The sequence below is a fragment of the Pezoporus flaviventris genome, unplaced genomic scaffold (genome assembly GCF_033815535.1).
Source record: "Pezoporus flaviventris isolate CSIRO_AGI_PZ_B2104156 unplaced genomic scaffold, CSIRO_AGI_Pfla_v1 ptg000213l, whole genome shotgun sequence".
Taxonomy (NCBI): Eukaryota; Metazoa; Chordata; class Aves; order Psittaciformes; family Psittacidae; genus Pezoporus; species Pezoporus flaviventris.
This window is the reverse complement of record NW_026892761.1, coordinates 5,076,960-5,093,210: the sequence shown is the minus strand read 5'-3', so window position 1 is coordinate 5,093,210 and position 16,251 is coordinate 5,076,960. Positions and strand designations below refer to the sequence as shown.

Here is a 16,251-nt window from a genome sequence, read left to right as displayed (position 1 = left end):
CAGCGACTCTGGTGGGACCATGATTGTATCTGAAAGTGTAAGAGAAAATTGGGCTCCAGGATACTGTAATTGAACAGAGCACCTCTCAGCCCCAATAATAACGCTTAGGCAAGTGGTGCTGCTGGAAACTTGAGACTTGGGAGCGGGGAAGGTTGTGCATTCAGTCCCTTCTTATCCAAAAGGATTACATGCATTATAAAATTGAACTCTTTTCCTTGGATTCCTTCTTGAAGACCAAACTAGACTTTTCCTCATCCCCCAAAAATGCTCTCTGTTGCCATTTCTCTGGTAAATTCTCTCTCATTTTATTACAGACGCATAAAACTTACCTAGCTGATAAGGATCTTGGTGTTTTTTTTTACAGTGAAATCATGCAATATGGATTGTGGGGAGGATACACTACTAGAAGTGCGTAAAGGTGACCTTGCAATTCAAAGTATTCATGAACTTGCATGACCACATGTCACGCATTGCCTGTGCTCTGCGGAGATGTCCCTTACTGCAGGGTTCAGCCAGAGAACAGTACTGAGAAATGGCAGTAACACCAAACCCTCTGCCTTCTTGTGGCTCGGGAAGCCGCTGCGCTTCCCAGCCGGGTCAGCTCTCCTTTGCCCTGGATTGAGCTGGCCTCGCCCAGGGGCGCACCAGGGATGGCCCCACGCGTGTGACTCGAGTTGGAGCAGCACAGAGCGCTCGCAGCCTGCAGGGCGCCGAGGCGTGACCGCACGAGCACGGCTCCACCCGGCAGCTCCGCGGCCTCCCCGCGCTGAGGAGCGGAGCCCGCCCCGCTGCCTGCCAGGGGCCTCTCCCCCGGTGGGCGACGGTGGGGCCGGGCCGGCGGCAGCCGAGGGGCCGCAGGGGGCCTGAGGCCCTCCTGTCGCTATGGCAACCGAGCACCGACTGGCGCCCGCCGCCCGCCGGGCCAATGGGGAGGCGGGAGGGGCGGCGGTGCCCCTGGCGGCGGAAGGGGCGTGGCGGCGGCGCCGGAAGCGGGCCCGCTCGCCGCAGGGTGTGTGTGCGTGCGCCGAGCGGCCGCCGCGCTCCAGTCGCCTCGCCCGCCGGGATCCAGGCCGCGGTGCCGCCGCCCCCCGCCAGGTGAGGGTCCCGGGTCCGCCGCTGCCTGGGCTCCATTCCCTTCGCCCTCCCCCGCCGCCGGGGTTGGGCCGCGCCGCTGCGGCTCCGCGGGAGCGTGCGGGGGAGGCCTCCGCGGCCTGCCCCCACCTCCGTCTCCCCGCAGGCCGGACCCGTTTTCTCCCCGCTGGCCGGCCCGGCCAGGGGCTCCCGAGGCCGCAGCGGGCCGCGGGGTCTGCCCCTGGCGCGCCGCGGGAGCGTCCCCCGTGAGGGGCGTGGGGGGGCGGTGGCGGGTCCTGCCTCCCCCTTCGAGTAACGGAGCGACCCTCCCTCGGCTGCCGCTGCGGGGCCCGGGCGGGCGGTGCCGCCTCCTCCTCCTCCTCCCCCCCCCCCCCTCCCCAGCTCCGGGCCCTGCCCCGCCCTGGGTGAGTCACTCGCTCCCCGAGGGCGAGGCCGGCCGCGCACACCTGTACCGAGCGCCCTGGGCAGTGCCGCTCATAGCCCTGCCCTTTCCGAAGTCTCCCGTTTGCACCGCCCCAAGCCCAGGAGAAGGGATTGGGGCAGCCTCGCGGGGTCCCCAGACCGGGAGCTCCGGCCCTGCCGGAATGCTGGGCTCGGGGAGGTGCCATTTCTGTGCCGGTTGCTGTGAGCCTGCTCACGTAAGACCCAAGGCGATCACGGAAATGGCCTGAACGCTTTAGAAGAAAAAGAAATGATTTTATTATTATTTTCGAATTTGGGTCGTTTGTGTCTATTTGCGAATAGAGGTGTGCTTAGGGAGGGTGCCAGAGGGAAAGCAGGTTGCTTCAAGCCAGTCCCAGCCTACAGAAGGGCTGGGCAGTAACTCGGAACTGCCAACTGTAGGTTTTATTTGAGGTATGTACAACCAGGTATTAATTGGGATGATCACGTATCAGTGGTGTGCATTCACTGTGTTAGCATACAGGAGCAAAAATGCATCTGATGCAGAGATCACAATATTGATTTGTTGCTTTCAGCCAAATTCGTTATTAATAGTTAAAATACCTTTTCTAGTGGTAGGAAAGCAAAAAGCACATCATGTAGCACTGGCAAAAGTGAATTCCTAGGTAAAAATAGCAGAGATTTTGAGAAGGTGTGGAAGGTTTTGTAAGTTCAGCTGCTGTGGGAGTAGTCGTCTTCACCCATTCACTGCTGTGGGACACCTCAGTCAGAGATTTCTAATATTTTGTGGAAAGAAAAGCCCTTGTTTTATAGTAATAATGAGATATCATCTGGTTTAGAAAAGAAAATAAGAATGCAGTGCCTTTTTCACTCGTCATATTAAAGGACTTCAGAAATATACTGTGTATAATTTGTTTATTAACTTGGTGCCAATAAAGTGATAGACTCGTTGCACAGATGGGCCTGGTGCAGTTTTCTCCACCTCATTATGTCAGTACCGCATGTTCTGATCTCTGCTATTTTGATGTTGTCTCTTTTTTTCCCTCTAAGCAAGGCCTTTGCCAGTCTGCAGCTTTTTGCACTGCATCTGAATAAACTCTGATGAGGAGGAGTTGAGTAAATAATGATTTGAATAATGAGGTAAAAAGCTAGTACTGTAATGCGTCTGGTATTCTGATACCTCTAGGATCAGATATAAGACCAGGCGTTATCATAGCATGTCTCTTCTATGGCCATGCTTCTTGCCCCACCCTGTAATAGAAATGTTCTCAGTTTAGTATTAACAAATGTGATTTACCGGTGATATGAACACATTAGTTTGGCATGAACTTTATGCCTGGGGGAAGATTTTTGAGGATAGCTCACTATTTCCACCTGGACTCTAGCCAAAACCAGTTCTGCTAGTTGGAACAAAAAGGTATTACCCTGTGAGTATGTTGTGCTTTGGAACCACGTGCTTGTCTCCACCTGCAGCTGTCTGATGTGAAGTGCCATGGGTATGAGGAGCCTGGTCCCTCATTTAAATGACATGAAGAAGAACAAGACACTGTGTTTAAGTTGTCTGTACAATATCCTACATGCTATTGGTACTTGTCATTGAAATTTCTTAATTGTCTGTGGAGCTTGGAAATGGTTGAAGGTCACTTTATTCAAAATTTAGATTGGCCTTTAGGAAGCAACAAGTAGCAATGGCAGGGGATGGCCAGAGCAGGTTTAGGCTTGGCTTTAGAGAGTGTTCATTTTATCTGAACATGTGCAGAAAGGTTTGAGCTGAAGGCCAGGGCAAACGGTTAATCAGGAGATGCAGAGGAGGCTGAAGTTATGTGCTGTACAAGGTCAGCAAGAATATCACAACTATGAAGTCATTTTCCTTTTTCCCTCATTATGAATGCGGTATATTTTACTGAACTTGTTGTTTAAGCTCTTGTCAGGAAGATTTTACTGTTCAGCTCTTACCAGGCACATTAATTTTATCAGTTATTTAGCAATAGGCTTTGAGGGAACTAAAATAGAAAAAACACAACTAATAAAATCAAATGCCTGATAGTGCAGTCAAGCAAGAGACGTTTCTTGCGCTCTATTTAAAGAGTTGATTCCTTTCCTATAAAGACTATCTCCTGGGAGTGACAGTCAGGTGACAGTGAATGCCATCAACATCATCCAGATCCTTGGGCCAGCGTGTGTGTACCTGAATGATGGAGAAGGATTTTCCATTTGGTTTAGAAATAGTAACTCCAGAGCTCTTCCTCTCTGTAATTCTAGAGCTTTAATTCAAAATACCACATACCTCATGTGAATGTTCAATTTCGGAGTGAATTGCCCATCCAGGAATCAAATAAGGTATGTTCGCGGACTATTGGAAGATTGAACGACAAACTCTGGACCAGTCTGCTGCTTTTCCTGTTATAATTTGAATGGACTTGCAGAGTTGGTGACTGAGAAGTGTGGTCACATCCTATCTCACCAAATGGGGTTTTACGTTCCTTTTGCAGTGTAATGTGCAGGTCTGTTAACCCACATCTCTACTTGACTCATTAGGGACCAACATGTCAAACCAGTAACCACTCTGCATTCTCACCAGTGTTTATTTACAGAGTGAAAGTGTTTGTCTGATAGATTCTCATGCTTGCTATAAAGAGAAAACCAGTACACAAAATCAATGACTTAATTATCAGAAGAAAAGGTCATCAGGCGCAGCAGACTTCAGGCCAATGTAGGCTTATTGGTGTTGTCTTGTCAGTTCAATATGTTACATAAGGCAGATTTTTTTTTCAGTCTCAGTTTTCACTTGATTTCTGCAGACTTTAAACACAGTTGCTTCTGGTCTGTTCTGGATTTGTCCTAAACAGCTCATAGAGATTGGAAACAATATGAAGCAGATGGGGTAACTGCTGAGTAGTAAGATGTACTTCTCGAGCTCCTGCAGTCTTCTGAAGAACAGTATCTGCATGTCTTACTCCTCAGCTGTTACTGATACATAAACCTCCAGTTCTATGTGTCCATCCACTCCTGAAGGATCCGTGTTCTGAATTCAGGTGCTGTTCCCAGGATGGTCACACCATCCCCTTCATACTGTGTCTTCCACTGCAAGTAACAAGGCAGTTACAAACGAATGTGTTTTACAGGTTCCTAATACAATTCAGCCTTTTGTCTACACAGGCATGAAGCTTTTCTGGGGGTGGGAAGTAAGCACTTGTAACGTTTAGTAACTGCATACATGCTCTTCAGCATTTGTAAGAGAGATTGAAAGAACTCTAGGCTGTATGGGAGGTAGAGGTAAAAAAAAGTAATAAATCACATTTTAAGTGTGGGATTTAGGATGATACAAATTTCTGGCAGCTGCTACTTTCAGCTGTGACTGCTGGTGATTGGTGCCCCTTATTGTAACTAGGGTCCAGCCACTTCCTTTTTGGAGGGCTACTCGCTCGTAGTTTGACAGATTCTTAAGACAGTGTCTTAAGAATTTGATATGTATTAATGCATCTAATATGAGAATCTTCTGCTTAGAATGGGCAACTTCCAGGACTCCTCCGTGGCTGAGATCTGCACGTCTGCTCCTTTTTCCATCTTCCCTCTTTTCCCCTTGCCAACATGGCATGGCTTCCTTAGTGCTAGAATAGATCATTCCTGTCGGCCTTCTGTTCATCACCTCTGTGTGTATTGCTCCTAGCTGCAGGTAACCTTTGTTAGATGGCTTCTGTTTGTGGCCTAGGAGTATTTTTAGCTCTGGGCTTTGCTTGTTTCAGACTGTGGCACACTGATCCATTGTTGGTGTGGCTTTCATCTCCTCTGTGGGAGGGACCAGTTATAACTGATAGTTGCTTCTTTGCCTTTTCAAACATCACTCCTTTCCTTATATCTTTTTTCCTTCTGGCAAACACTTCCCTCTTTTGGAGCTCAAGCCAGCATAGCTCTGCAAAGCTCTCTCCAAGCTTCTAACAAGGTAAGCAATGGAGAATCAAATTAGGATTTTAAGTGTTCCTTTATGCAGCACCCTGTGAACGAAATCATGGCAGGCTTATCGTCAGTTGCAGGTATTTTGGTGTGGACCATTATTTTCTTACTGCATGTAACTCCTGTTAAATCCATATTGTTGAATAATGTTTTGTGTTTCATAGCGAACTTCCTAGCAGTGCGGGTATTAACTAAACAGCTCAAGCCCCTGCATACTGAATTTTTATGTCCAAACGAAGCCAGTAAAGTTCTGAGGACCTCCATCTTCATTAATTGGCTTGAGTTACATCTAAGATGTGCGTAAATTAGATTACTGAAGAAAGTTGTTTGATGAGAAACAACATTCTAATGCTTTGTGCTGGTATTTTGCCTGTATAATTGATACGTTGAACTGGTTTCTGGATCTCTTTATCCACTAGGTCTTTATGCCCTTGAAGTTCCCTTTGTGATTTCATTCATGTGTCCTTATATGAACCCATTGACTGTCCTGAACTGACTTGCATCTAAAGATAAATATGTCAGTGAGCCTGATAAAACAAACTACACCATTTCTAAACTAAACTGTAATGTTTGTAAATGGAATTCTGCATGAATGACTTGTCTGGGAATCAGACCACTATTGGCAAAGTGCAGATCAAAGATAAAACTGACCTTTCAATGGCAAAATGTAAACTTTGTTGGAGTTGCTTGCCTCTGGACTTCCACAAGCAGGCTTTTCCTACATAATAATCACATTCCATAAGAAGAAGAGAAGATAAGACAGCCGCAATAGAAATGCTTCTAGAAGCTGTGCAGACTGTGAGGAAACTAGAACTGCTCTGAAATGGTTTTGTTTAAATGCCCTGTTATTTAAAGTTGGCCCTTGTAATGTAAAAAGCATTCTTCAGGTGTACTTTGTTCATGCTCAGATTTTAGTGAGAGGGTAAAGAAATGCCACTCACAAATTGCTGCCTGCATTAAGCGCATAGTCTCGGTTTAGTGCTGAGATAAGGGAATGTTTATGAGGTTCAGCAGACTCCACAGTGAAAAGTGGAGTGGTTCTCTCAATGGTAAATGGTCTGATGATATCCTGAGGCTTGTTATATGTTGGTACTATGAAATCCTTCGGAGCAGGGGAAAAGATGCACATCACAAGTTCCACTTACTCCTTCATCAGAGTAAGTGGATAGCTCTTTTGATAGCTCTGCAGAAAACAATGATAATACAACATGCCCCATGGTAAAAGCCTCTTGGGGAAGAAACAGCCAAATTAATCATGCCTTACAAGACCATGTCACACTGGTACCTACAGTCAGTCTGTCTTGTCAGGGGTTTTGATAGGAAGTCTGTGTGTCACCTTTAAGTAGGTGCCAGAACCCACTAGTTTAAAGGTAGTATTTGAAATTGAACTAAACTACAGCCCAGCTTTACTTAGGAGTCTAAAGAGGTCTCTTTCTAGGAGGCTGGTTTTAGTATTGCATATCGTTACTTGAGTGCCTTACGTGGATGGATGCATTAGGCCAGATCTGCAGAGGATCAGATGCAAGCAGGAGTGAGTGTGACTTGCAAACGTACAGCAGGTAGGACATTTGATTGCTGAGTTTACTTGAGCTTTCATGTACAATAACATTGACCTTTTATCTTTGGTGATTATTTTTGCTAAAGTGGAGTATCTCCATCTGAAGGGATTGAATATGCTCATCTCAGTGTAATTGTGTAGTGAGGACTCCAGCCTTGGCAGTAGGGTACTCTGAAACTGCTCATGCGCACGATGGGAATTTGGGGCTGCAGCTCATTGTCCTGGTTCAGGTTTTAGGATAGGGAGCTGGTTTCTTTGCATGATAGTGTGGTAGGTGATACTTGGATTAAAATACAAGCTGAGCAGCATGTGCGAGACATTCTCCATCAGGAACTTGTCAGACTGGGATCTGCAAAGGAGAGAGCCAGGAAGAAGGCTACAGCAATCACTTTCAGCCTGTTGGTTCATTATAATAGGGCTGCAGATTTTTGTCTAATGAAGGTAAGTCCATGAACAGCAATTGTAAACTTACTGTTCTTGTTTGCTTTTTATTGTTTCTTTAGAAGTTGTTTTTAGGCTGTTAGGTCTCAGCCTGAAAACTTCTTAGCTTGGACATTGATTGTCCTGGTTGGGATTTAGGGAGTAGGAGAGGAACATTGTTGCTCAGTACTGACAAGAATAACAGTTCTGGGTCTGTCCCAAAGTGAACCTACATGCCTGAGGAAACTACAGATGAATTTGGGGTGTCTGTGAGTTCATGAAGTATTGATGTCCACTTACTTTGATAAAGGAAAAGAAACTTGTTTAAATTCTGTGAACCTGGCCCTAGGTGGTTAAGGTTGGAAGCTTGATGGCTGAGTTAACCATATGTTAGCATCATCTTGCAGAAATAAGCAACACTGAGGCTGCCTCACTGACATGTTCTGTACTAACTTCATTTGTCATTGCTTAAGCTCTTCAGGGGCTGTGTAGTCACGTGATGCATTTTTCTTGGCTTCAGTTGCTAAACTGCCTTATCAGAAATGATAAACAAGTTGTTTCCATGTAAGCAATTAGCTTTGCAGTAGTAACCATCATGTGAGCCATGTCCTGTTTGCTTTTTGGGGAATGTCAGTGTTATTTAAAAGGTTTTGAAAACGTGAGGCTGCAGCCACCCTTGTCATGTAGAATAATCTATGGTATGTACGTTGATGCATGTATTAAAACCCAGTTTTCTGGCAGAACAATATGAATGAACTTTCCATAGTTGCCAACAGCTACAGCTTTCCTGGGTATGGTTTATTTTAAACACACAGAAACATCTCTTGTAGTGTGCAGGAATCTTCAGTGTGAGGAGGAGCTGTCCAGGGCTTCAGTGCTCCTGAGTTGCTGCTGCTGTATAATAGTGGAGGGAAAACCAACCAACCAAAAAATCAAACCACAGCTGTACCTGGTGGTTTCTGGGTTAGAACATGCAGTGTCTCCCAAGCTGAGTGTGGCCAGTATAGGAAAGGGGAGACATTTACATAAGGAACATATTAATGTGCTTAATGCCAATATGAATTTTGCTGCATTTTGAAGAATAATGCTCACCTATCTTCAGGATTGTGATTAGTCATTTACACACATAGAAATGACGCATATTTGGCAAAAGGTCAGGTAAATTCTTAAAAAGAAACCCTTTGTATTACTTTTCTAGAGTTGATAATTTCCCCCTTACTGGTGACTGTGAATTCTGCTTCACGCTTCAGCATGAACTTCCACAGTGCAGACAATCAAAGAGACTTTTTCTCTTATTTGTATTCCCCACTGATTACAGGAGAGCCATGGATAAAAGTGAGTTGGTACAGAAAGCCAAACTGGCTGAACAGGCTGAGCGTTATGATGACATGGCTGCTGCTATGAAGGCTGTCACTGAGCAAGGACATGAACTGTCCAATGAAGAAAGGAATCTACTCTCAGTTGCCTACAAGAACGTGGTTGGTGCCCGTCGTTCGTCCTGGCGTGTCATTTCCAGCATTGAACAGAAAACAGAGAGGAACGAGAAGAAACAGCAGATGGGAAGAGAATATCGTGAGAAAATTGAGGCTGAATTGCAGGATATCTGCAATGATGTTCTGGTAATAATCCAACAGCAAAAATAACAGTAGTTGGTACTGCAGCATTCTTCAGAGAGGCTTAAGGAATCTTGTGCTGTAGATACTGCAGCACCTTAGCAAGGGAATAATTTTGCATAGCCTCAAGCTTGAGTACAATTCTAGCTCCTAGGGCATCTAGTTTGTTTCCTAGGGAATTTGTTATAACAGAGCATTTGGATTTTTTCAATAGAAAAAAAGCAAGCAAGGCAGTGTTGAAGGCCCCTGGTTGCTGGCTAGGGATCACCATGAAAAGAAAATTTGAGATCTGGGGCACTGGCATGAGTCCTGCCTACCATTTAAATTCTTAAATGCTGACATTCTGAGGCGTGTTCAGTACTTTTTAGGTTGGAGAAGGTGTGTATTTCTTCCCCAAACTGGTTTTGCTGTTTTTTCCACTTAGACAAGAGGGATTCTTTTCACTGCTGTTCAGTTTGCTAAAGATCAGTCAGGAGCAGTTGTTGTCAGTACTGTCAGTTTTACATCTCTGGATGCGCATGTGCTGACCATCCACTGTCCAGCTTTTCAGCTGGAGTTGCAAGTAAATCATTTTTTTTTTGTGGGTAATTTCATTGCTCTGTATAGAATTCAGGTTTGTGGCAGCAAAAGTGACCTGACCCATGGTAATGTCAAGCTGCTGCTTTTCATTAGCTTGGTTGTAGACACAGGTTCGCCTCAGTATGCTTCAAGGAAGATCCTTGCACTCTTAAGCCGCAAGATTCTGCAGGAGCAAATTGTGGGTAGCCTCAATAGAGCGAGTTTTCTGCTTTCCAGGGATTAGGTTACCAGTAATTCTTCTTTTGTTCTGAGTTTAGACAACAGTAGGCAAAGCGATTAGCACGTGCGTATATGTCAGTCATTGTTATAACAGTTTGTGCTTACCATTGTAATGAAGGCTGTTTCAGACATTATTTTTATGACTGGGGAAAGAAAAAAAAAAATATGTTTCCTTTCTCAGGAACTCCTGGATAAGTACCTTATTGTCAATGCCACACAGCCAGAAAGCAAGGTCTTCTATTTGAAAATGAAAGGCGATTACTACAGATACCTCTCAGAAGTGGCATCTGGAGACAATAAGCAAAGTAAGTAGAGCTGAAATCTCTCATTCTGCTGGGGGCCGTGCAGAATAAAGTATAAAAAATACTTGTGTTCTTTTCCCCATAACATGAAGTATTTCTTTTTGCTGCTGCTCTCTAGTATTGAAGATGTGCAGTGCAACTCACTTTTAGAGAAAGACTTCATTGCAATTAACAGACATTCATCAAACCTGTCAAATTCTGTTTGCAGCCCATAACCTCAGTGACTGATTTTCAAGCATATTTGTCAGTGTAAAGTCCTGTTCCTGGAGAATGTGTTTTTTTTTTCTCATGGAAAACGCTTTCCTATCATATCTTATTTAAACTATGAATTTAGCTCTCAACTTCTCACTGCTTGCAAGCTTTATGAATGCAAATATGGGATACTGGGTTGCTGGGTCCAAAGCCAGTTCATCCTGAAGTGGTAAAGCAATACTGAACTGTGCCTGAATTCCTGGTGTCTCATTGTGGTCTGTCTTGCAAACTCAGTTTGAAATGCCCTTCTAGAACTTATTGTTACCTTTTAGCCAGGAAGGAACTGTTGTCTTTCCTCTGAAATGTGAAACTGAAATACAAAGTTCATAACCCAGGTGTTAAATATGTCCTTCAGTTTAAATAGGTAGTTTGTCCCTGTGTGATTTTGTCTGGATTTATTATTCAGAACTACTACTTCCTCAGCTAGGCTGAAAGCAAGTGTTTAATCAGAGTGTACTTTGACTTAGGTAGAGCCTTCTGTGCATTCAGATTGGTTGGAATTTATTTTGAATAAATTCTGTTTTAAGTCTCTATAAAAAACCTGAACTGTTTCTGCCTGAATAGTTCAGCCAGTGGTAGGCTTTTACATCTGAAAGCACTGAAAGAAGCATCTGTGCATATGAAATTGTATGAATTTTTGGTGGCACAGTAGTCTAGACCAAGCTCTAATACTTCCATCATGAAGTCCATGTTGTATTGTGCATTAATATGATTGTAATTACTTCTTGCAGCAACGGTAGCAAACTCACAGCAAGCTTACCAGGAGGCATTTGAAATTAGCAAGAAAGAGATGCAGCCAACACACCCCATTCGACTTGGTTTGGCTCTAAATTTCTCTGTCTTCTACTATGAGATCCTAAATTCTCCTGAAAAGGCCTGTAATCTGGCAAAGACGGTAAGCAGACTCCTCATATTACCTGTTTTTTTGAAGCCTAAGGAGATAATTACATGGTTACAGTAGCCCTTTTATAGGTTATTATGCTTTTTCATTACAAATTCCTTAAAAATGCTGGCATCTTTATTGTTATCCTAGTATGTTTTCAGGTAAGTTAGCTATACTAGCCAAGCTTCAAGTAAAGCTGGTTTGCTAGCACAATTGATCCAGTGAAAGGGAAGAGAAAAGCGCCTCTTAAGTCTGTAATTCTCTTAGAATGTGCTTGTGTCACATTTGAACACACTTGGATTCATTTAGCACTTCTAAAGTGAAACATTTAAATTTGAACGCTTAGCAGATACATGAAGAGTCATCTTTGTGACTACAGTTGTAGCCCTGAATGTCCTTGTATATCTGCATGCATGTGTGCCTCTCTCTCCAGAGACCAAAAAGACTGTGTGATGGGTTGTGCCAAATGAATAGCTAGTCATTCTTTTTCTTGCCCTTCTCCCTAAAATAGGATTAGAGCCTTCTAAATGGAGCTTTTTGCATCTGTGAAAATTGTCTGGTAGTAACCTTAATAATACACCATTAGGTGAATCTTTGTGTTCTTAAAATGCACTTGGATAATACCTTGTAACAAGGAGTGATGTTTTGCTGTGCAAAACGCTGCTGCTGTTCCTGCTTTTTTAGTGAATGTGCTTACACTGGGTTTGAAGCAGGAATGAAGAAATAGCACTTATTCATGGCTTTCGGCACTCAGGCTTGCAGCGTGGGCTTTCACATGTAGCAGATCAATGGGAGGAATGGCTTTATTAATCTCTAGGGGAACATACCTGATTTCCTATGCTGTTTTGGAGAGAAGTCCAAAACCTTCCACCCCACCATCAAAAAACCCTTGTCTTCCCTTTTCTTGCCTACTTACTCATGTACAATATATATCAACATAATGGTATCTTTGTCTTTTACTGCAAATTTACACCAGCAAGACCTTCATTTTTAATGAAAGTATTGCTTTGAAGTGTTGTTCTTAAAGCTGACTTCAAGCTGCACGAATCATTCTTCAGTGTGGCAGAGAGTGCACTTGCCTTTTCAGTACTTGATGTTGGCATGGTAGTGAAGTTGTTCTGGGCTTTAGGCTGGACCCTGAAGACTTCTGTTTTCCCACTGGTTGTCTAGTGATCCGGTGCTCACTTTGGTTTACGTTTCTTTTCTGTTGGTGGAAAAGAAATATACTGGGAGGTTTTGTCACAGAATTTGGGTAATTGAATAGGGATGTGGCAAATGTGTAAGCTGTGTGTAAGCAGAAGTAAATCCCAGAGCAGAGTGTGAAAGAGCTGTCTTGCATATTTGTAGGCGTTTGATGAAGCGATAGCAGAGCTGGACACGCTGAATGAAGAGTCTTACAAAGACAGCACGCTGATTATGCAGCTGCTTAGGGACAACCTCACTGTAAGTATCTTGGGGCAAACCATTCCACTGTGCACTGTTACTTAGGCTGCTGGACTTAAGTGTGACTTGACATCAGACAACTTATGTAGTTTTGTGCCATTGAAAGCCTTTTCTGAGACATTAACTGCACGTTAGCTTTTTGTAATCAGACCAGTTAACTTGCTTGTTTAAACCACAAATCACTCGATAACCACTGTAACAAACTCAGAATCTTCTTGGTAGCACAAAGTGGAGTTTGTCTGTTTACAATAGCCAGCTTTATGTTGAGCTTGCAAACTTCTGCTGCCTTTTTGTTTGTTATTCTCTATTCATTTTCCAGTTCATTATTCTGTAGCTTTAACTGTCATGTTCTGTATTGCTCTTATCTGAAAAAATTGCAGACTTGCTGCTCATTGTACTGTCTTCCCTTTCCTGACAGTTGTAATTAACTGCATGCTTTAAGTATGAACATATGTTTGTATTTTCTTACAGCTATGGACATCGGAAAACCAGGGAGATGAAGGGGATGCTGGGGAGGGAGAGAACTAATGGCTGTCACGCTTCACTATATGTTCAATGTCACCCTGTATCCTACACATATATCCCTTTGTGCGACAAGCAAAAAGAATAGTACATCGACTTTCACAACCTCAACGTAGCAAAAACTGTCTGTGGGGTAAAACCGGTTGGTTGGTGTTTTGTGTACTTCAAGCGGAGGTCGGTTATTACAATGGCATTCCGAACTTTCCTATTAGGAACATTTCCAGTTATGATTACCGTGTTTATATTTTTAACTGAACACTGTGATTATGGGTTTTGTGAATGCAATTGACCTTACAAAACTCCTATTGGTAGAAAAGTAGACATCAATTATGGAAACTCCGGCGAGCTTCAATTTGGCACCAAAATAGTCGAAGTACAATTCTGTTGTAAAGTTGTACAGAAAGTTATAGAGATTCTATTGTGACACTGGGGCATGGAAAGAAAACAATCCAGTATATGGCATTCCAGTTAGTGACACTGCTATGGGTTAGTTTAACAGGCACACTCTGTAGACATTTGTAACCAAGTCTGAGGCACCGCTTCCAGTCAAAAGCTCACTTTGTCCATCCTGTCTTTCTGGGGATGGGGTTTGTTTTGGGGAGGAGGGTAACGGGGGAGTTAGCAGCTTGATTTCCGAACTCTTTACACTGGCAGATAACTGGGATTTGACTTCTAAAAGTGCTTTCATGCTCATTCAACATGCATGACTCAGCCCCTTCCCACAGCAATAACATAACGTAATTACACCTTAGCCTTCAGTAGTGAGGATTCTTGGTTCACTACCATGGACTTGCAATAGGAGAAGATTCAATTTTTTGAATGGCCTTATTAGTTTGGATGATACCATGAAGTGATCTGCCACTTTTGCATTACTTTAATCTTAGGTGAATCAAAATCTCCATGGTATTCCCATTTTGAATTTATCCTGAGAACTTCTAAAGTAATCCACTGAGCCACCTTTTAGTTCCCTTTATAGCAGTTTTTCTCCCACTGGACTCTGTTCATCCTCAACCCTCTCACATGTTAAAACTCCATTAAAGCAGTTTTGGACTCCCACATATGCGTCATCCTTTCTTTGATTATGGGTGATGTCAGGATGGTGGGTGAGACCTGCTCAAGGACAGGTTTCTTTCTTGGATGTCTGAGAGCTGCCAGGGCTGTTGCAGTCTTCAGCTCTTGTCTGCTATTTTTTGGTAGTACCAGGATCTGGCTCAGACGTTCAGGATCTCCCATTTATCATACTGGAATGCAGACCTACACATTTGTGATGCTTGTAATATTTGAGCTCCACACCTCACCTAGTTATGTTTCAAACATGTCCCATTAAAGAAAACCTAATGAGAGTTGCGTGAATAATGCAGTGGAAAAGATACGGGATAGTCACCCATCAGTCTCGCGGTATCATCCCCCTCCCTTCACATTCCACTTAGGTATAGGCTCCATCTGTTTGTCTATCCATCCATCTGCTGAAGAGAATTTCATGCACTGATTTTAAAACTCCCCTCTACTAGCTGAACAAATTGTGCAGTTAATACTTGGCGCTTGATAAATGCAGTAGTGAATGTGGAACCGAGCCTGTCTGTATATCTGGTAGCTCTTTTCGCTTTGTTTTTACTGACCAGTATTCTGCCTAAAGTTTGCTTCTGTGACGGTTATATTGCCTAGCACACACGTGGTTGTGAGAATAGTATAGCAAAAAGAAATACCTGGTTATTGATGTACTAGATTTGTGTATGTCTTTTAAACAGTTCTAGTTTCACCTTACACAAAATAATCAGGAAAAGTGTAAAAGAGTTCAAAAGTGAATAATAAAAAATTTTATCAGTTGTTTGTGTCTCTTTTCTTTGCTCTACTGGGTCCAAAACCCCTGTGGTTGGAAAAGCACCATTTATATTAAATGCTCACTTCTTGGATTGTGCGAGTCGATTCGGGGTTTCCAAATGCTTCATTACTCAGTCCTTTGCAGAGAGACTTCCCCACACACAGTGTTAGGGCAGAATCTAACTGGCTGCTGACCGAGTACTGATCTGTCCTGTGCCATGGCTTTACACGGTCATCCCTCATTATATCTGAAATCATTGCTGCTTAGTCAGTTTCTTCATGCTTTACGGACTTACCTGCTCTTAAATCATTTCATAGTGTTCACTAACTCCCAGTCTGGCTTGTGCTGATGACACTGTCAGCTCTGAGAAGGAAAATCCCAGATCCTGCTAAGCTGCTCCTGTTTATGGGGCCTCCAGTTAACATCTCCCATCTTTATGTCTCTTTGTGGGGGAAATAGTCTGGGAGAGTGATCAGCAGCTGGGGACCTTTGCTGATCCTCAGCTCCATAAAGTTAAGGATCAAAAGGAAATGTTTGTATTTTGGAAGTTACTCTACCTTTTTTTGGGACAGGGCGCTCCAGCTCCGCTGGGAGCCCGGGTGTGCTCCGCATTTAACCGATGTCATGGGTGCTGCTGCGGCTTCTCATTCCTGGCACTGGTGCTCGCCTGACCTCTGGGTGCGGCAGCTCCCTGTGGGAAACCACCAGAAGGCTTTTCCGCAGGAAAAGCTGCTCCTGCTGGTGCTGCCACCGACCCTTCCCAGAGCGTGGAGTGGGGTGGAGCTCAGCGACCACACAGGGATGGGGTGTGTGTTAACACACGGTGTGTGCCGCCTGGAGCAGGCTGGTGTGTCTGCTGAGCACCATTCCAGATACAACGGGGGCAGGTGAAGTGCCTTTTTTCATGGTGTCCAGTGGCCCCCTTCAGCTGAAGTCAACACGAGGCAGTCCCCCTGCTGCAATCACTTCTTCCCTTCAATGTGCAGAAGTAGAGGGTGTGTGTTCGAGGAACAAGTCCAGCTGAAACATGGTGTGAGGGGCGCAGCACAGCCCTGCAAACACTGGGGGAGCTGCTGGTGACACTGCCCTGCCTGCCCTGGGCCTTGTCACATCAGCAAGCTCTTCAATGACAAACCATCACCTCCCCTACACGTGCAGCACAGCTGGGGTGTGATCTCGGTGGATGAAGG

At 44.2% G+C, this 16,251-nt stretch overlaps 1 protein-coding gene across 1 annotated transcript; it reads left to right on the top strand.

Moving 5' to 3' along the window:
* Positions 1-901: 901 nt before the first annotated feature.
* Positions 902-15,066, top strand: YWHAB (tyrosine 3-monooxygenase/tryptophan 5-monooxygenase activation protein beta). Its single transcript, XM_061441867.1, has 6 exons — positions 902-1,095; positions 8,745-9,045; positions 10,019-10,142; positions 11,123-11,286; positions 12,622-12,717; positions 13,189-15,066. The coding sequence occupies exons 1-6, from the start codon at positions 926-928 to the stop codon at positions 13,243-13,245; spliced, it is 912 nt and encodes a 303-aa protein (XP_061297851.1). The 5' UTR covers positions 902-925; the 3' UTR covers positions 13,246-15,066.
* The last annotated feature ends 1,185 nt before the right edge of the window (positions 15,067-16,251 follow it).